This window comes from Gossypium arboreum, chromosome 1 (assembly GCF_025698485.1).
Source record: "Gossypium arboreum isolate Shixiya-1 chromosome 1, ASM2569848v2, whole genome shotgun sequence".
Lineage (NCBI taxonomy): Eukaryota > Viridiplantae > Streptophyta > Magnoliopsida > Malvales > Malvaceae > Gossypium > Gossypium arboreum.
Genome location: NC_069070.1, coordinates 17735772 through 17750405, shown reverse-complemented (window position 1 = coordinate 17750405; position 14634 = coordinate 17735772). Strand labels below are relative to the sequence as shown.

Sequence of the window (14634 nt, the reverse complement as noted above, 5' to 3'; positions counted from 1 at the left end):
CTTGCTGTTCATGGAGGCTCTCCAATGTGTTTTGTGAAGCGTTGCAAATCCAGAAAATGAAGGGAAAATATATGGAGCAAGTATGTAAAACTTCATTGATGAAACTTGGTATCTTATAAATTGGGAAACAATCTCAAACAAAGCATTTAGATCATGTGATATCTCCTCCTCAAAAGAATAGCCTGAAACCAAAGATGAAATAAATACATATAATGTGGGAACAAATTCATTGTTCCTCCATCGGGAGAGAAGTGAAAATGGTTTTAACTATGTCTAGCAATGTGGAAGGTCCTTTGGTGGTGGTATAATAGATTCTTCAGGTGACTTCCGTTCTCAACAACAAAGGCCATCTTTAGACCCCACATCGTATGCAGCCCAAGTGACAATGCATAAACCAAACACCTGCAAATGTAGGCACAAAAACCAGAGTAAATTCAATGACCTTACATTACATGGATCATCTCTGCGAAAAAGTTACCTGGATTATCAGCTCGAAATCTAATAGCTGTCCATCCTCCGGTTGGCACTCCGACAGTATTTCTCTCGGGAGGATCGACTAGGTTAAACTTAGCAGGGTCTTTGGAGGGATCAAAGTTTCCAACGCCACTGCCAACTACGAAAAAGTTGAAACCATGAAGATGGAATGGATGTGACTCTACTGTGAGGAGGTTAGTGTCCTGCAATACCAGCTCGATGGTGGAATTGAAAGCCACCTTACTGAGCCTTGTTCCTAATGAAGTGCCTAGGTTCACTGTAAGTGGTACACCGGTGTAGTTAAATGGGACCGGGGTCGGTCGGCAAAGTCAGTTTTGAATACTCCTTTGATGTGGAAATAATGAGCCTGCAGAAGACCAACCTTTGGCATCACAAAGGTTATGTTGTTCAATGAAGCAGTTAGTTGTGTACCATTTTGACAACTTGAACATGGGTTCGCACCCAGACCAACTGTGTAAAACAGATGACGGTCCACTTTAAGTGGGACTTTTGCTGGAAATTGTGGGGTATTTAGGCTTCTAAGCCGATTGTTATATCTCAATGCAACATTGGTGTTGTTTGGGGCAGGCAATTTGGGCATAGATGGGAGAACTGTGTTTGGGATGCCTTTGTAATGTAGAATTGCGGTAACAGTTTTGTTATCCACAGGAACTGGTGCGTCCATGAAAGGCCTGGCTGCCATGAAGAACCGACTCGAGGTTGATCGGCTTTAATAAGAACATTGGTGGTTTGACCTGGCGCGATTAGGATAACCCTGGTTGTGAAGGGCTTTGTGTAGACTGCATCAATCTCTACCACAGTCATGTTGTGATCGGCAATTGCAAAAAACAGTTCATCATTCAGTGCAGCATTGATAATCCTCAACAGGTAAGTCTTGCCTGCTTCAACCTCCATGGAAAAGGTATCTAAAATTGAAACAAGTCAGAGTGATGACAATTCCTTAAATTTGTTTTTCTACTCTAAAGCTAGAACTTACGTTTCGAAGAACACGGGAAGAGTGGCCCCGGTTTCCCGTTGATCGTATGACTATCAGAGGTTGGTGGTGGCAACCCCAACTTATTGGCTTCGTTTACAAGCGTTTCAACGTCTGAATTCCACCATTCCCCTGCATACAAAAATTTAGCCCCTTATACATTCCATGTCCGCATAGCAATGAACTTAGAAATATCAATTCCTCTAACCAATTACAACCTAGAATTATTTTAGTTTCTCCATGAGGTTGAGGGAATGGAAACATCCTCCCTTCCTTCGGCATGATGACAATGGCACCGTAGACAGTAGCTCTTAGCCATAAAATATGTGCATGCCACCATAGTGTTCCTCGTTGTCCCGTGACATTAAAATCATAGGTGTAGCTATGCCCAGTCTTGATAGGGCATTGTGTTATGTATGCAGGTCCATCCGCCCAGCCATTACGAAATTGCTTTAACCCATGCCTGCTTAGTTACATGCAAACACAAGCTGATTCAATATTTATATATGTACATTGTGCATAAAGATAGATTGCAAATGAATGTAAATAACATGCCAATGAATGGAGATGTTATATTGCGCAGAGTTGATGACGTTGACAAGAACTCGATCTCCTTCTCTTGCATAGACGGTCGGTCCTGGAAACCGTCCATTCACGGTGACAATTGGTTTTGCACGGCAAAGCTTGCTTACATTCTTCACTCTTATCTGAAGAGCAATGTAAGAGTTATATAAAGCCCATTAACCAATCCTTCATAATAAAACAAAGTTATGCAGTCAAAGAAAACACCCACATCAAATCGACATTTCCTCACAAGACTTCATTTGGAGAACTCAAAACCAAGAAAAGTAGAAGCGTAGAGAAAAACAAGCGCAAGTAACTATCTCTTGGAAATTGGCCATCCATCTTCTTGTTATGTTTTTGTTGAGTGCATACGGCTTGTATGCATCTTGCATCTGCAAACAACATGTTGACTGTTGTAGTTGCAATTTAGTTTAGTTTGGTTGAAAATGAACTTAGTTATTGATGTTTTGATGGGTTTAGGTGATGATTGAGCTGATAATTCAGCTTATTGATGTGTACAAGTAATGCTTAGCAAGTCCCTAGGCTACTAAGTGGGAGTAGGTAGTATTTGGTAATGTGTTTTATCTATAAATGTATTGTTTTTCTAATTGAATGAATGAGCTAAATGAGCTGAAGCCATAGCTCCTTTCTTTGCACATTTGTGAGCAAGTAAAAAATCTTGTCTTGTTTCATCTGTATTTCTTCCTCTGCTCCGTTCCTCTCCTTCAAAAATCCCCAACAATTGGTATAGATGCTAGAAAGGTTTTAACACAAAGTATCTTTCCTTCATATTTTATCCGGGTATAATACGTTGCTGCTGGTGCTCTGTTTGAAATTCTTATTTTACCCGGTTAAAGTGTGTTGAAACTCCAACACTATCAAACTTCATTGCCATTTTTTAGATTCGAATTCTGCTAACTAATTATTTTGTGCCGAAATGGGAAGAAAAGAAATTGATATTTATAGTATTAGAAACATAAGGTAGGTTGATGGAAAGCAGTGTATGATTCTAATTTGGTAAATAAAGCAAATGCAAGTGCTACACAAACCTTGGAAGCAACTGTTTAAGAAGTTGAGATATCCATATATGACCAGCAAAGTTGATGATAATTTGTCTATCACCAACAATATAACTTAATTTTTATAACCCATATTATTATACCAGAAATACTAACCAGCTACAGGTGGCAGTCACCAGAAAACTTTTCCTTTGCCTTGACATCTTTGATTGGTTAGGTGCTGGTTTTTGCCTACAGGAGGTTAAGATGTTGGGTCACCAAAAGCGACCTCTTCTATATATAGTCCACTTAACATAAGCATTACCGGCTAAATATATTATGTATTATAACTGTTGTTCCTTAGGTCCGATATTGGGTTAATTATTTGTTTATTTAAAATTATAGAGTAAAAATTTGAAAATTAAAATATACTTTAAATTTTATACATTATTTTACATTTAGAATTTAGTTTTTATACTTTTCAATTTAAAAAAATCCAATTGTTACCACCATTAAATTCTTCTATTAAATTTTGGTATGACAAATTTGAAATTAAAAATATAGATTTATTTAGTTGGCATGTTACAAAAAAAAAAAACACCTTACAATCATCGATTAGAGTTTTCTTAAAACACACATTCAAACTTGTCATGATATCATTATTTTTTTATTGGAATAGTATTTTTAAGAGAAATTGGTGTCAACATTTTGATTGAAATAGTTAACAATATTAATTATTTAAATTAACTAATAATATTATAAAAAGACAGAATCAAATTATGTTAGAATTAAGTGACCGAATCCTTATTTAAATAAAATACATTGGTAAAATAAAATAAAAAAGAATCCATATAGAATTACGCTTCTTTTATTTTATTTTAGAATAATATTTTTAAACCTTATTAAATTCTATCTATTTGATATTGGTTAGAATAAGGTGTTTCAGTCTTACTAGAATATGGCTTTACAAGCCTATAAATAGACATTGTCTATTCCTCTTGTAATTAATTCGAATTCGACATAGTGAATTTTCTTCTCCTCTGCCAGTGGTTTTTTCTCGAAAGGGTTTTCACGTAAAAATCTATGTTTTTATTTTATTTTATTTTATTTTATTTTTCACAAATTGGTATCAAAGCTTCCGGGTAGTTCATCTCGATCACAGTAATGACGTCTTTAAAGTATGAAATTTCGCTGTTGGATCTCAACACCAGATTTGCGTTGTGGCAAATTAAGATGCAAGCAGCTCTTGCGCAGATGGATCTGGAGGATGCCCTGCTAGGGATAGATAAGATGCCTTCGACATTAACAGATGAAGAGAAGAAACGTAAGGATCGAAAGGCGTTAACACAATTACATCTGCATTTGTCTAACAAAATTTTGCAGAATGTGATGAAAGAGAAGACCGCCACTGCATTATGGAAGAGGCTAGAACAATTATGTATGTCGAAAACTCTAACAAGCAAGTTGCATATGAAGCAACGTCTTTATGCTCATCGTTTGGAGGAAGGTGCGTCTGTACATGAACACTTAACAGTGTTTAAAGAAATTCTCTTAAACTTGGAGGCCATGGAGGTTCAGTATTGTAAGGAAGATCTAAGGTTGATTCTACTTTGTTCGTTGCCCCCGTCTTATTCAACCTGTAGAGACACGATTTTATATAGCCTCGAATCTCTCACAGTTGATGAGGTTTATGATTCTTTGACCTCGTATGATAAGATGAAGTATCTTATAGTTAAACCCGACTCTCAAAAAGAGGGTTTCATTGTTTGTGGGAGACAAGATCGAAATGCTGATGATGATCGTGGAAGGACACAGGAACGGAATCTTCACGGTAAATCTAAGGGTAGATCAAAGTCTTCAAACAGAGGTAAAACTTACAACTTCTGCAAGAAGAAATGGCACATTAAATCTGAGTGCTACAAGCTACAGAATAAGATTAAAATAGAGGCTATGAATCAAAAGGGAAAACAACCAGAAAATTTCGGTGAAACTAATATTGTAGAAGACTACAGCGATGATGAACTTTTAGTCGCTTCTGTCAATGATTCTAAAGTAAGCGAGGAGTAGATACTTGATTCAGGCTGCACCTTCCACATGAGTCCCAATCGGGATTGGTTTACAACTTACGAAATAGTGTCTGAAGGTGTTGTTTTGATGGGAAATAATGCTTCGTGTAAAATCGCAGGTGTTGGAACAATTAAAGTTAAGATGTTTGATGGAGTTGTCAGAACACTTAGTGACGTACGATATGTTCAAGAATTGAAAAGAAATTTAATTTCATTAGGTACTCTTGATTTAAAAGGGTACAGATACACAGCTGAAAGTGGGGTTTTAAAAATTTCCAAAGGTTCCCTTGTTGTGATGAAAGGGCAGAGAAAGATTGCCAAGTTATATGTTTCTGTGGTTCTCTTATTCTTGTGATGCATTGTTGCTTCCTCTTCCTTGTTAGATGATGATATTACTAAATTTTGGCATATGCGCCTAGGGCATATGAGTGAGAATGGCATGGCAGAATTGAGCAAAAGAGGACTTCTTGATGGGTAAGGAATTTACAAATTGAATTTTTGTAAGCACTGTGTTTTTGAAAAGGAAAAGAGAGTTCGATTCACCAAAGGAATCCATAACACGAAGGGAACGTTGGAGCATATTCATTCTGATCTGTGGGGGCCATCCAGAGTGCCTTCGAGAGGTGGAGCTAATTATATGCTAACTTTTATTGATGATTTTTCCAGAAAAGTTTGGGCGTTCTTCCTAAAACAGAAAAACGATGTGTTTTCGCATTTAAGCCTTGGAAAATTAAGATTGAAAAACAGACGGGAAAATAAATAAAATACCTCCGCATAGACAATGGCTTAGAGTTCTGTTCTGATGAGTTTAATAGATTGTGCAAGTCAGAAGGGATCGTGAGACACTTGATAGTTCGCCATACTCCACAGTAAAATGACGTTGCAAAACGAATGAACAGAACGATTATGGAGAAGGTTCGATGTATGTTGTCAAATGCCAACTTACCAAAGTCATTTTGGGCAGAAGCAGCCTCTACTGCATGTTTTTTGATCAACCAATTTTCATCCGTTGCCATTGAGAAAAAGACTCCATAAGAGGTATGGTCTGGTAATCCTGCTAATTATTCTGATTTAAAAATTTTTAGGTGTCCTACATATGCTCATGTTGATAATGGAAAATTGGAACCGAGATCCATTAAATGTGTTTTTCTTGGTTATAAAGCTAGTGTAAAAGGGTATAAGTTATGGTGTCCTGAAAATAGAAAAGTTGTGATTAGCAGAGATGTTGTTTTTGATGAAACTGCTATACTACCTAACTTATCTCTTAAAGACTTTTCCAATAAAGAATATCAAAAGCAGGTGGAGCATCAGATTAATACAGAGTCAACTCCTCAAGCTAGTACAAAAATTGAGAATAGAGTTGCTTCTTCACCACAATACTCTATCGCCAAAAACAGAACTAGAAGAGAAATTAAACCTCCAAAGAAGTATGTTGAAGCTGATTTAGTTGCTTATTGAAAATATAGATGCAAACCAAGAGCCATCTAATTATTCTGAGGCTGTTAGCTGTTAAGACTCAGAAAAATGGATGTTTGCTATGCAAGAGGAGATGCAATCACTTCACAAAAACAAAACATGGGATCTTGTGAAACTTCCTAAAGGTAAGAAGACTGTTCGTTGTAAATGGGTGTTTAAAAAGAAAGAAGGGACTCTAGGAGTTGAAGAACCCAGATATAAAGTAAGGCTTATTGCAAAGGGTTACAGTCAAATTCCAAAAGTGGATTTCACAGATGTGTTCTCCCCAGTTGTGAAGCATAGTTCGATTCGAACTTTGCTTAGTATTGTGGCCATGCATGATTTTGAGCTTGAGCAATTAGATGTAAAAATTGTATTTTTGCATAGAGAACTTGAAGAAGATATTTACATGCAACAACTAGAGGGTTTTACAGTCTCAGAAAAAAAGGACTACGTTTGCTTGCTGAAAAAGTCCCTTTACGGTTTGAAATAGTCACCAAGGCAGTGGTACAAGAGGTTTGATTCCTTTATGACTTCCCATGATTTCAAAAGAAGTAGTTTTGACAGTTGTGTTTACTTTAAGAAAAACAGTGATGGTTCTTTTGTGTATCTACTTCTTTATGTTGATGACATGTTGCAGCAAAAGATAAAGGAGAGATAAGAAAGGTCAAAGCCTAACTAAGTGAAGAATTTGAGATGAAAGATTTGGGACCAGCAAAGAAGATACTTGGTATGAAGATTCTCAGAGATAGAAAAGCAAGTAAATTGTATCTAAGTCAAAAGGGGCACATTAAGAAAGTTCTTTGCAGGTTCAATATGTAGAATGCTAAACCTGTTAGTACTTCTTTAGCAGCCCATTTCAGACTTTCATCGGCTTTGTCTCCACAATCAGATGATGAGATTGAGTACATGTCACATGTTCTATACTCTAGTGCAGTGGGATCTGTCATGTATGCTATGGTTTGTTCACGTCTAGAGTTATCATATGCAGTTAGTGCAGTTAGCAGATATATGGCGAATCCCGGTAAAGAACATTGGAAAGCAGTTCAGTGGATTTTAAGATACTTACGAGGTACTATTGATATTTGCTTACAGTTTGAAAGAACTAGAGATGGAGTCATTGGGTATGTTGATGCTGATTTTGCTAGAGACCTTAATAGAAGAAGATCTATCACAGGTTATGTCTTTATAATTGGAGGTTGTGCAATAAGTTGGAAAGCCACTTTGCAAACTACAGTCGCTTTGTCTACCACTGAAGCTGAGTACATGGCGATTACTGAGGCTTGTAAAGAAGCTATTTGGTTGAAGGGGCTCTTTAGTGAACTCAATGAAGACCTTCAAATCAGCACAATATTTTGTGACAGTCAAAGTGCCATCTTTCTTACAAAAGATCAAATGTTTCATGAGAGAACAAAACACATTGATGTTCGATATCATTTTGCTCGTGATATTATTGCTCGTGGTGATATTGTTGTGAGCAAAATTAGTACTCATGAAAATCCTGCAGATATGATGACTAAGTCACTTCTTATAACCAAGTTTGAGCATTGCTTAGACTTGGTTGGTGTTCATTGTTGAAGTTAAACCCTTAAGGGGTTTTATGGAAGAGGTGGAGAACTTGTTCGTTGAGAGTTCGCGATGAAGAACTTGTTCATTGAGAATTCGTGTCAAGGTGGAGATTGTTAGAATTAAGTGACCCGAATCCTTATTCAAATAAAATACAGTGGTAAAATAAAATAAAAAAAGAATCCATATAGAATTACACTTCTTTTATTTTATTTTAGAATAAAGTTTTTTAAACCTTATTAAATTCTATCTATTTGATATTGATTAGAATAAGGTGTTTCAGTCTTACTAGAATTTGGCTTTACAAGCCTATAAATAGACATAGTCTATTCCTTTTGTAATTAATTCGAATTCGACATAGTGAATTTTCTTCTCCTCTGCCTGTGATTTTTTCCCGAAAGGGTTTCCACGTAAAAATCTATGTGTTCTTTTTATTTTATTTTATTTTATTTTTCACAAATTATGTCAAGAATTAAAATATATAGATTAAATATCAAGTTTCAACAATCTAGTGGCGAATATGGTCATTGTCTTATAATGTTAAGAAAAGCAACGCAAACCTAAGTGAAAAGCCATGTGTTAGTAAACCATGAAATATTTTAATACAAAAGTTAATTATATTAATTATTTGGACTAATTAATAATATTGTAAAAATATAAAAGCCAACTTATGTTAGAAATTAAAGAATAAAGATTAAATATCGAATCTAGACATAATAAAGTACCAAAACTAAAATTTTACCAATTTTTAAATATTGAAAAAAAAAAAGAAAAAAAAAACGTGTCTTAGATATAGTTCGTAGATATGGTACTTGAAATAGAAAGCCAACAAACTGTCAGTTGTAACGGTGTCATAGATTACATGAGGATGGTAAAAAATAAAATATCCAGACAACTATGTGCCCATCTAGCTTAGTTATTAGAACAACATAAGAAAAACAGAGTGTAGAAAAAGAGCAGAGGTCCAACAAGTGCACACCTAACAAAGACAAGTTTATGATGACTCTCATGCGGAGCCTGTTAACCATGACCATAAAATCTTCCTCCATCATGACGTCCGAATGAAGACAAGTTTATACGGTGTTAATTCATCAGCTCTGTTCCTTCCTAATGCTGATGAGGGGTCAAGAGTTTGGGCTGGGCTGGGATGGCCTTGTACTTATGGTTTTATTTCTCTGGGCTTTGGGCCATGCTATTTGTACCCTGTTGAATCGATGAATTGCTTGGTTTCTGTCAAAAAGAAAATTGACTGGGGATAGAAAAATGGCAATTTTTCTTTTTAGCTAATAATCCAATGTTTTTAAACCAAATTCTGATTAAAAAATCATTTAAAGTTGAACAAAATTTAGAAAAGTCTATTCAACCAATTGTTTACGGTTTAACCAATTTAAAACCATTGATATCCAACTAGTTTCCAAACTAACCATTGATTTTAGTTTTGTACTCGTTTTATTTTCCTACATATTTTTGAATTGTGTTTCATGTTTACACTCAGGTCATGTCCGGCATTATCAAATCTAATTTCCAAATATCATATTCAATGTTTTCTTATTTGGGATCTTTAAACGAATGTACTTTAAAAGAAAAATAAAAGATCCAAAGCACTCAGTAACATAGGAAAACTAAATGAGTCCAGCATTTTACATATCTATTTAACAGAGTTTTAAACAAAACTATAAATAAAATGCCTCCATTCAAATATCATGTAAGAAGCTTTCACTTCATGTCACCCTCTAGGAGGAAACCAAAAAAACAAAAACACTAGGAAAGATCAAAAATGGGGGTAAAGGGATGGGCAAAAAGAAACGAGTCATAGCTATGCTTACAATAACGAGAGCTGCTTATAAAGCATAGAAAGCTAATCTTAAAGATGGCTATCTTCTCCATAACCTTACTTAGCTATGACTAGGAGACAACTTTACACAAGTCCTTACTTGAGCAAGAGAAGCAACTACTATGATTAAGGCTGTTAAGTGATTTAGTCCTCACCGTCATCATCATCATCCTCATCTTGATCATCATCAGACTCCTCATCATCATCATCATCATCATCATCTTTACCCTGTAAATGGACACATAGGAAAGCAGGAGACATTATCTAGCCTGTACTTTTAAAATTATATCATTATCTTTTCCCTCTAAATGCGAATAAAAAATGATATAAACATAAATGCTACAAAATTCTACTAGTCTCATAGATCTTCCCTTGATAAACAGAATAGACAATTAAACCAACAGCATCGGACAAATTTCAGAATTTCCAGAAGCAGCAACAAATTCCAAAAGAGCTATTACCTGAATTTTGACCTAGATGCAAGTACTCCCTAAGATTAAAGAGCAAAGACATATAATGCATCCCTAAATAACAAAACATCTTCATTATTGAAAATTCAACCTCATTCCCCCACTTTCCTTTATACCAGATTATGAACATCTCCATTCTGAAACCTGAATCTCTAATTTAGTCAATATGATACACTGGACAACAACCATTCTTTCTCTACATGAAATGTTCTCCAAAAAATTACCTTAAGCATCTCAAATTATATTCTCAGACACCTATCACCTGCAATCTCAAAGTGCTTCTTCGTCCAATATAAGATTTAACCATGGTGAATTGGGTGGAGTTCTAGAGCTAAACTTGTCAGAGATAATCTAAAAGGCACTCGTATAGAACAAGATCCACATATCAACTCCCACTCATTTGATTATGGTTAAACCCACGCTCCATATTGCTCTCTGAGGCATTCAAGTATACTTGGGCAAAAGCATAGAACACATTGTTTTGAGATACATAAATCACAAATCTCACTCCTCTCACTATCCAGTTTCAGAGGGCTTCTCCAGGATTAATATGGAAAGCATAGAAATCCTAACGTATTTACATAATCCAATAGGTTAAACAAGTAGGATTACAAGAATTTTAACAAAAAACAGCACCTTGTAGCATTACCTATACAAAGTAGGAATTCTCTGAGTTAATATAATGCATTATAAAAAAAGAGGAATAGTAATTTACTGCATAAACTTTATCGTCTTCAATAACAAACTAACATATGATTATTAGAAGAACCATTTAATAGTTAAGCCTATGAACAAGTAACCTCAAACCTACAACAGTGCATTTTTTATCTGAAAAGAAGAAACATACACAGTAAAAATGGCTCTTGAAAGAACATATTCAATTTCCCAAAGAAATGAAAAACAGAAAAAAAATATACCTCTTCATCCCCCTCATCTCCGTCAAAATCCTCTTCATCAGCCTCCTGCATCAAGAAAGCTCCAATAACAATTAGGAAAGGGAAACAAAACATGATCACGAAAAACAGTATGTATAAAATATCATGAGAAGAAGAAAGAAAAAAGAGGTTACATTGTTGAAATAAGTGAGAGGATTGGGCCATAAATCCTCCTTGATAATCTCTGCTACCTGCAACATTCATCAAGTGAAAGCTTAGACCAGCTCTGTTACAGAATGAGTAAAATAAACTGATAGTACATGCACAGAGAATTTACCTCATCATGAATTTCATCCATGTCATCTTTTTGCTGAGCATCAGCAAACCAGGTAAAGAAGCTGCGTTATATGTTTATAAAATTTAGCACAATACAGAACTGGTTTGCAGTATGACTGAGAACTGAAGGATCAAATTCAAGTGGCATAAAATCCATATGAACTTTAAAACATGTTACAAGAAATTCCAAATATATACATACATAGATATATAAATACATAGCAGTTATAAAAACACCACCAGTATTGTCAGAACTGGACTGGACCAGCCGGTTGAACCGGGAACCAGTGGTCCAACCAGTTCAACGGTGATATATAACCACAAATAGAGCAAACTGCTATGAACTGGTAAAAAACTGGGAACCATGACTGGAAAAAGGCGGTCCAATCAGTTGTGAATTTTTTTATCCTTTTATTATTTATTTAACTATTGCTCAACCGGTGGTTCGACTGGTTGAACTAGGAACCGGCAGTCTGACTAGTTCGACCACCAATCCAACTCTTATAACCCTGCACACCACACAAAGTGACTGCACTTCACAGCATGGAGATATTAATAAACTGATCTCAAGTCTTATGTTACTCAAGTCCTAAACCTGAGAAAAATTGATTGACGGGTATAATAAACAAACCTTTCTTCAGCAAGTTGCCGCTTGTTTCCTTTCTTCTCATGATTAACTCCATTTGGCAAGCCCTTAACATTTAAGGAAAATAATTTCATTTGATATCCAAGGAAAACAGGAAACAAGAAGCAGAATAGTCATCAAAAGAGGAGAAGCTCTGACCTTGCCCTCTTTCCACTTGATTGGGGTAGCGGTAATTTTGGTTCCATCATCGAGGAAGGTAAAGGTCTTCATAAGTGTTGTATTTTCAAAGTATGGATTGGAATTGAAGTTCTGAAAAATTAAAGCCAGTCAACAAATCATCAGATACATTAGAACATGAATTATGTTTCTTCTAACAGTAGTTGAGTGCAAGCAAATGAAATTAAGAGCAACTTCAATCACCAAAAATAAGGTAAGAATAGGAATATGGATAAACTTACAAATGTGATGGTGTATCCAGATTTCAGATCTTTAAAATCCTCCACTTCAAGTGAGTTAATATATTTGAATATCTACCAAGAAAATAATTGAAAAGAAGAAGATTTATAAATAAGAAAGAATTCACAAAATTCAGGCAAACATCAAGAAACATCTATAAGAAAAATAAAATCAAAAACCAATGTTGGAAAGTAAAATAAGTAAAAAATGATAATTTCACTTTGGGAAAGAAGTGACTGTAAACCTTCTGGTCCTCTTCAGTCAAAAGATCACCAAGAGCAGGATGGCTCAAGAACTGCACATGAAAAATGCAAGTCAATTTAATATGTTCTTCTGATTATGTAAACAAATTTAACAAATTGTCTACCTTATTAAAAAGGAAAGAATAGAATCACTTACAGCTGTTAACCAGAAATCAGGAATTGAATTGATGATTTCATTCCGCTTATCATAGACCGGCTTGCGAACCTCATTGTATTTCTGCTCCACTTCCAAGACTTTCTCACTTGCCTCTTCATTGATCTACAACAAAAAAAAAAAGGGACCGAAAAACTTAAAATCAGAAATACCACATGTGACAATTTACCACTTCATAGCCACATTAAATCACCTGCTCCACAATAAGGCATGATAATCCGAAGTAACTTCACAAAAAAAAAAAAAAAATCGTGCTTAGCAAAGCTAGGGGACACTTAGATACACGGAAGAAAACATTAAAGGACTCGTTCATACCACATAGAAGATCAGATACAGGAATCAACAATCAACATTATATCACCTTCTCCGCAATAAGACATAATAATCTAAAGTAACTACCAAATAAATATACATATAAAACAAAGCGAAGAGACAACTAAAGAAAGAGAATCAAGCTTAGCACAACAATTCAGATAAACACAACATAAAAACGGCATACAAAGTCGATAAACTACAAATATTAACGACCAGAGCAGTAAATTTTAAACATTTATGGCATTGACCCACAATTGAAATTACAGCAAATTCAATACTTTGACACTTAAAACAACATTCAATTAACATTATACCATAAAAAAAACAAAAGGAAATCCAAATTTTTTTATTAAAAAAAATCTAAATTTTGCTAATTTTCCAGCTCATACACCTTAAACAAGCGAGAAAGAAAAAGAAAAGAAAATCAGCGTGTATTGTAAATGAAAAAGCTGCGTGTAGATAAAAATGAACCTTTTCAAGCTCATCTTGGATCTCTTGAAGCTTCTCAATGGAAATGACGAGGTCTCCATCTATTTGTTCATGGTTCTCTTCCTCTACTTTCTCTGCTACTTTCAACTTCTTTCCTTTGTCGGCCACCATTTTCTAAACCCTAGAGAAGCAATATAACAAAACCCTACTCCTAAAAATATCTGCCTCTTCTCTCTCACTTTGGCTCCCGTTCTCTCTAAAACCCTAGTTTTTGTGTTTTCCCTCTGATATCTACGGGGGACAAAAGTGAGTGAGAGAGAGAGAGAAAGAGGGGAGAATGTTAGGGTTTTGGGAGTTTATATCCGCTCAGTTGGATATTTTTGGGTATTTACAAATGCATCAATCATAAGCTGAAACGTGGCTGTTATGGGGTATTAAGGTCATTTAGTTTTGAGAAATTGGGAGTAATATGGGTAATTCAAGGATGGATTCCGATGTTTTGACTTCTGATATTCGGATGTGGAATCTTCTCAGTGCCTTGCCATAGGTAGTACTTCAACCCATAGTGTTCATAGATAAGGTTGGTACCTTGATATCTTTGTATAAATATAAAAAACTAAAACCACTCCAATTTTTTTTAATTCTTCATATTTCATTATCTATTCTCATTGAATTAATGTTATGAGTTAATAGAATATTAATACGATTAAAAAATTTATGTAAATATCTTTTCATAATTATAATCATTTATGAAAATATCCTTAAGTAATTAAAATAAATTATATTATCTAAAAATAAT

At 35.0% G+C, this 14634-nt stretch overlaps 1 protein-coding gene and 1 pseudogene across 1 annotated transcript; both read right to left on the bottom strand.

Moving 5' to 3' along the window:
• Window positions 1-273: 273 nt before the first annotated feature.
• Window positions 274-2374, bottom strand: LOC108481264 (laccase-11-like; annotated as a pseudogene).
• A 7404-nt stretch (window positions 2375-9778) lies between these two features.
• On the bottom strand, window positions 9779-14402 carry LOC108483709 (NAP1-related protein 1). Its single transcript, XM_017787263.2, has 10 exons — window positions 13878-14402; window positions 13074-13196; window positions 12919-12969; window positions 12677-12748; window positions 12417-12527; window positions 12264-12325; window positions 11634-11694; window positions 11491-11547; window positions 11339-11383; window positions 9779-10179 (listed from the first exon to the last, which is right to left on the bottom strand). Exons 1-10 carry the CDS (start codon window positions 14004-14006, stop codon window positions 10096-10098), a joined length of 795 nt encoding a protein of 264 aa, XP_017642752.1. The 5' UTR covers window positions 14007-14402; the 3' UTR covers window positions 9779-10095.
• Between the last annotated feature and the right edge of the window lie 232 nt (window positions 14403-14634).

Coding starts and splice junctions, on each gene's coding strand:
- LOC108483709 (XM_017787263.2), bottom strand. CDS start 14,006: ATGGTGGCCGACAAAGGAAAGAAGTTGAAAGTAGCAGAGAAAGTAGAG. Junction 13,197..13,877: donor TCCAAGATGAGCTTGAAAAG/GTTCATTTTTAT, acceptor TTTTTGTTGTAG/ATCAATGAAGAGGCAAGTGA. Junction 12,326..12,416: donor TCAAGTGGAAAGAGGGCAAG/GTCAGAGCTTCT, acceptor TTAAATGTTAAG/GGCTTGCCAAATGGAGTTAA.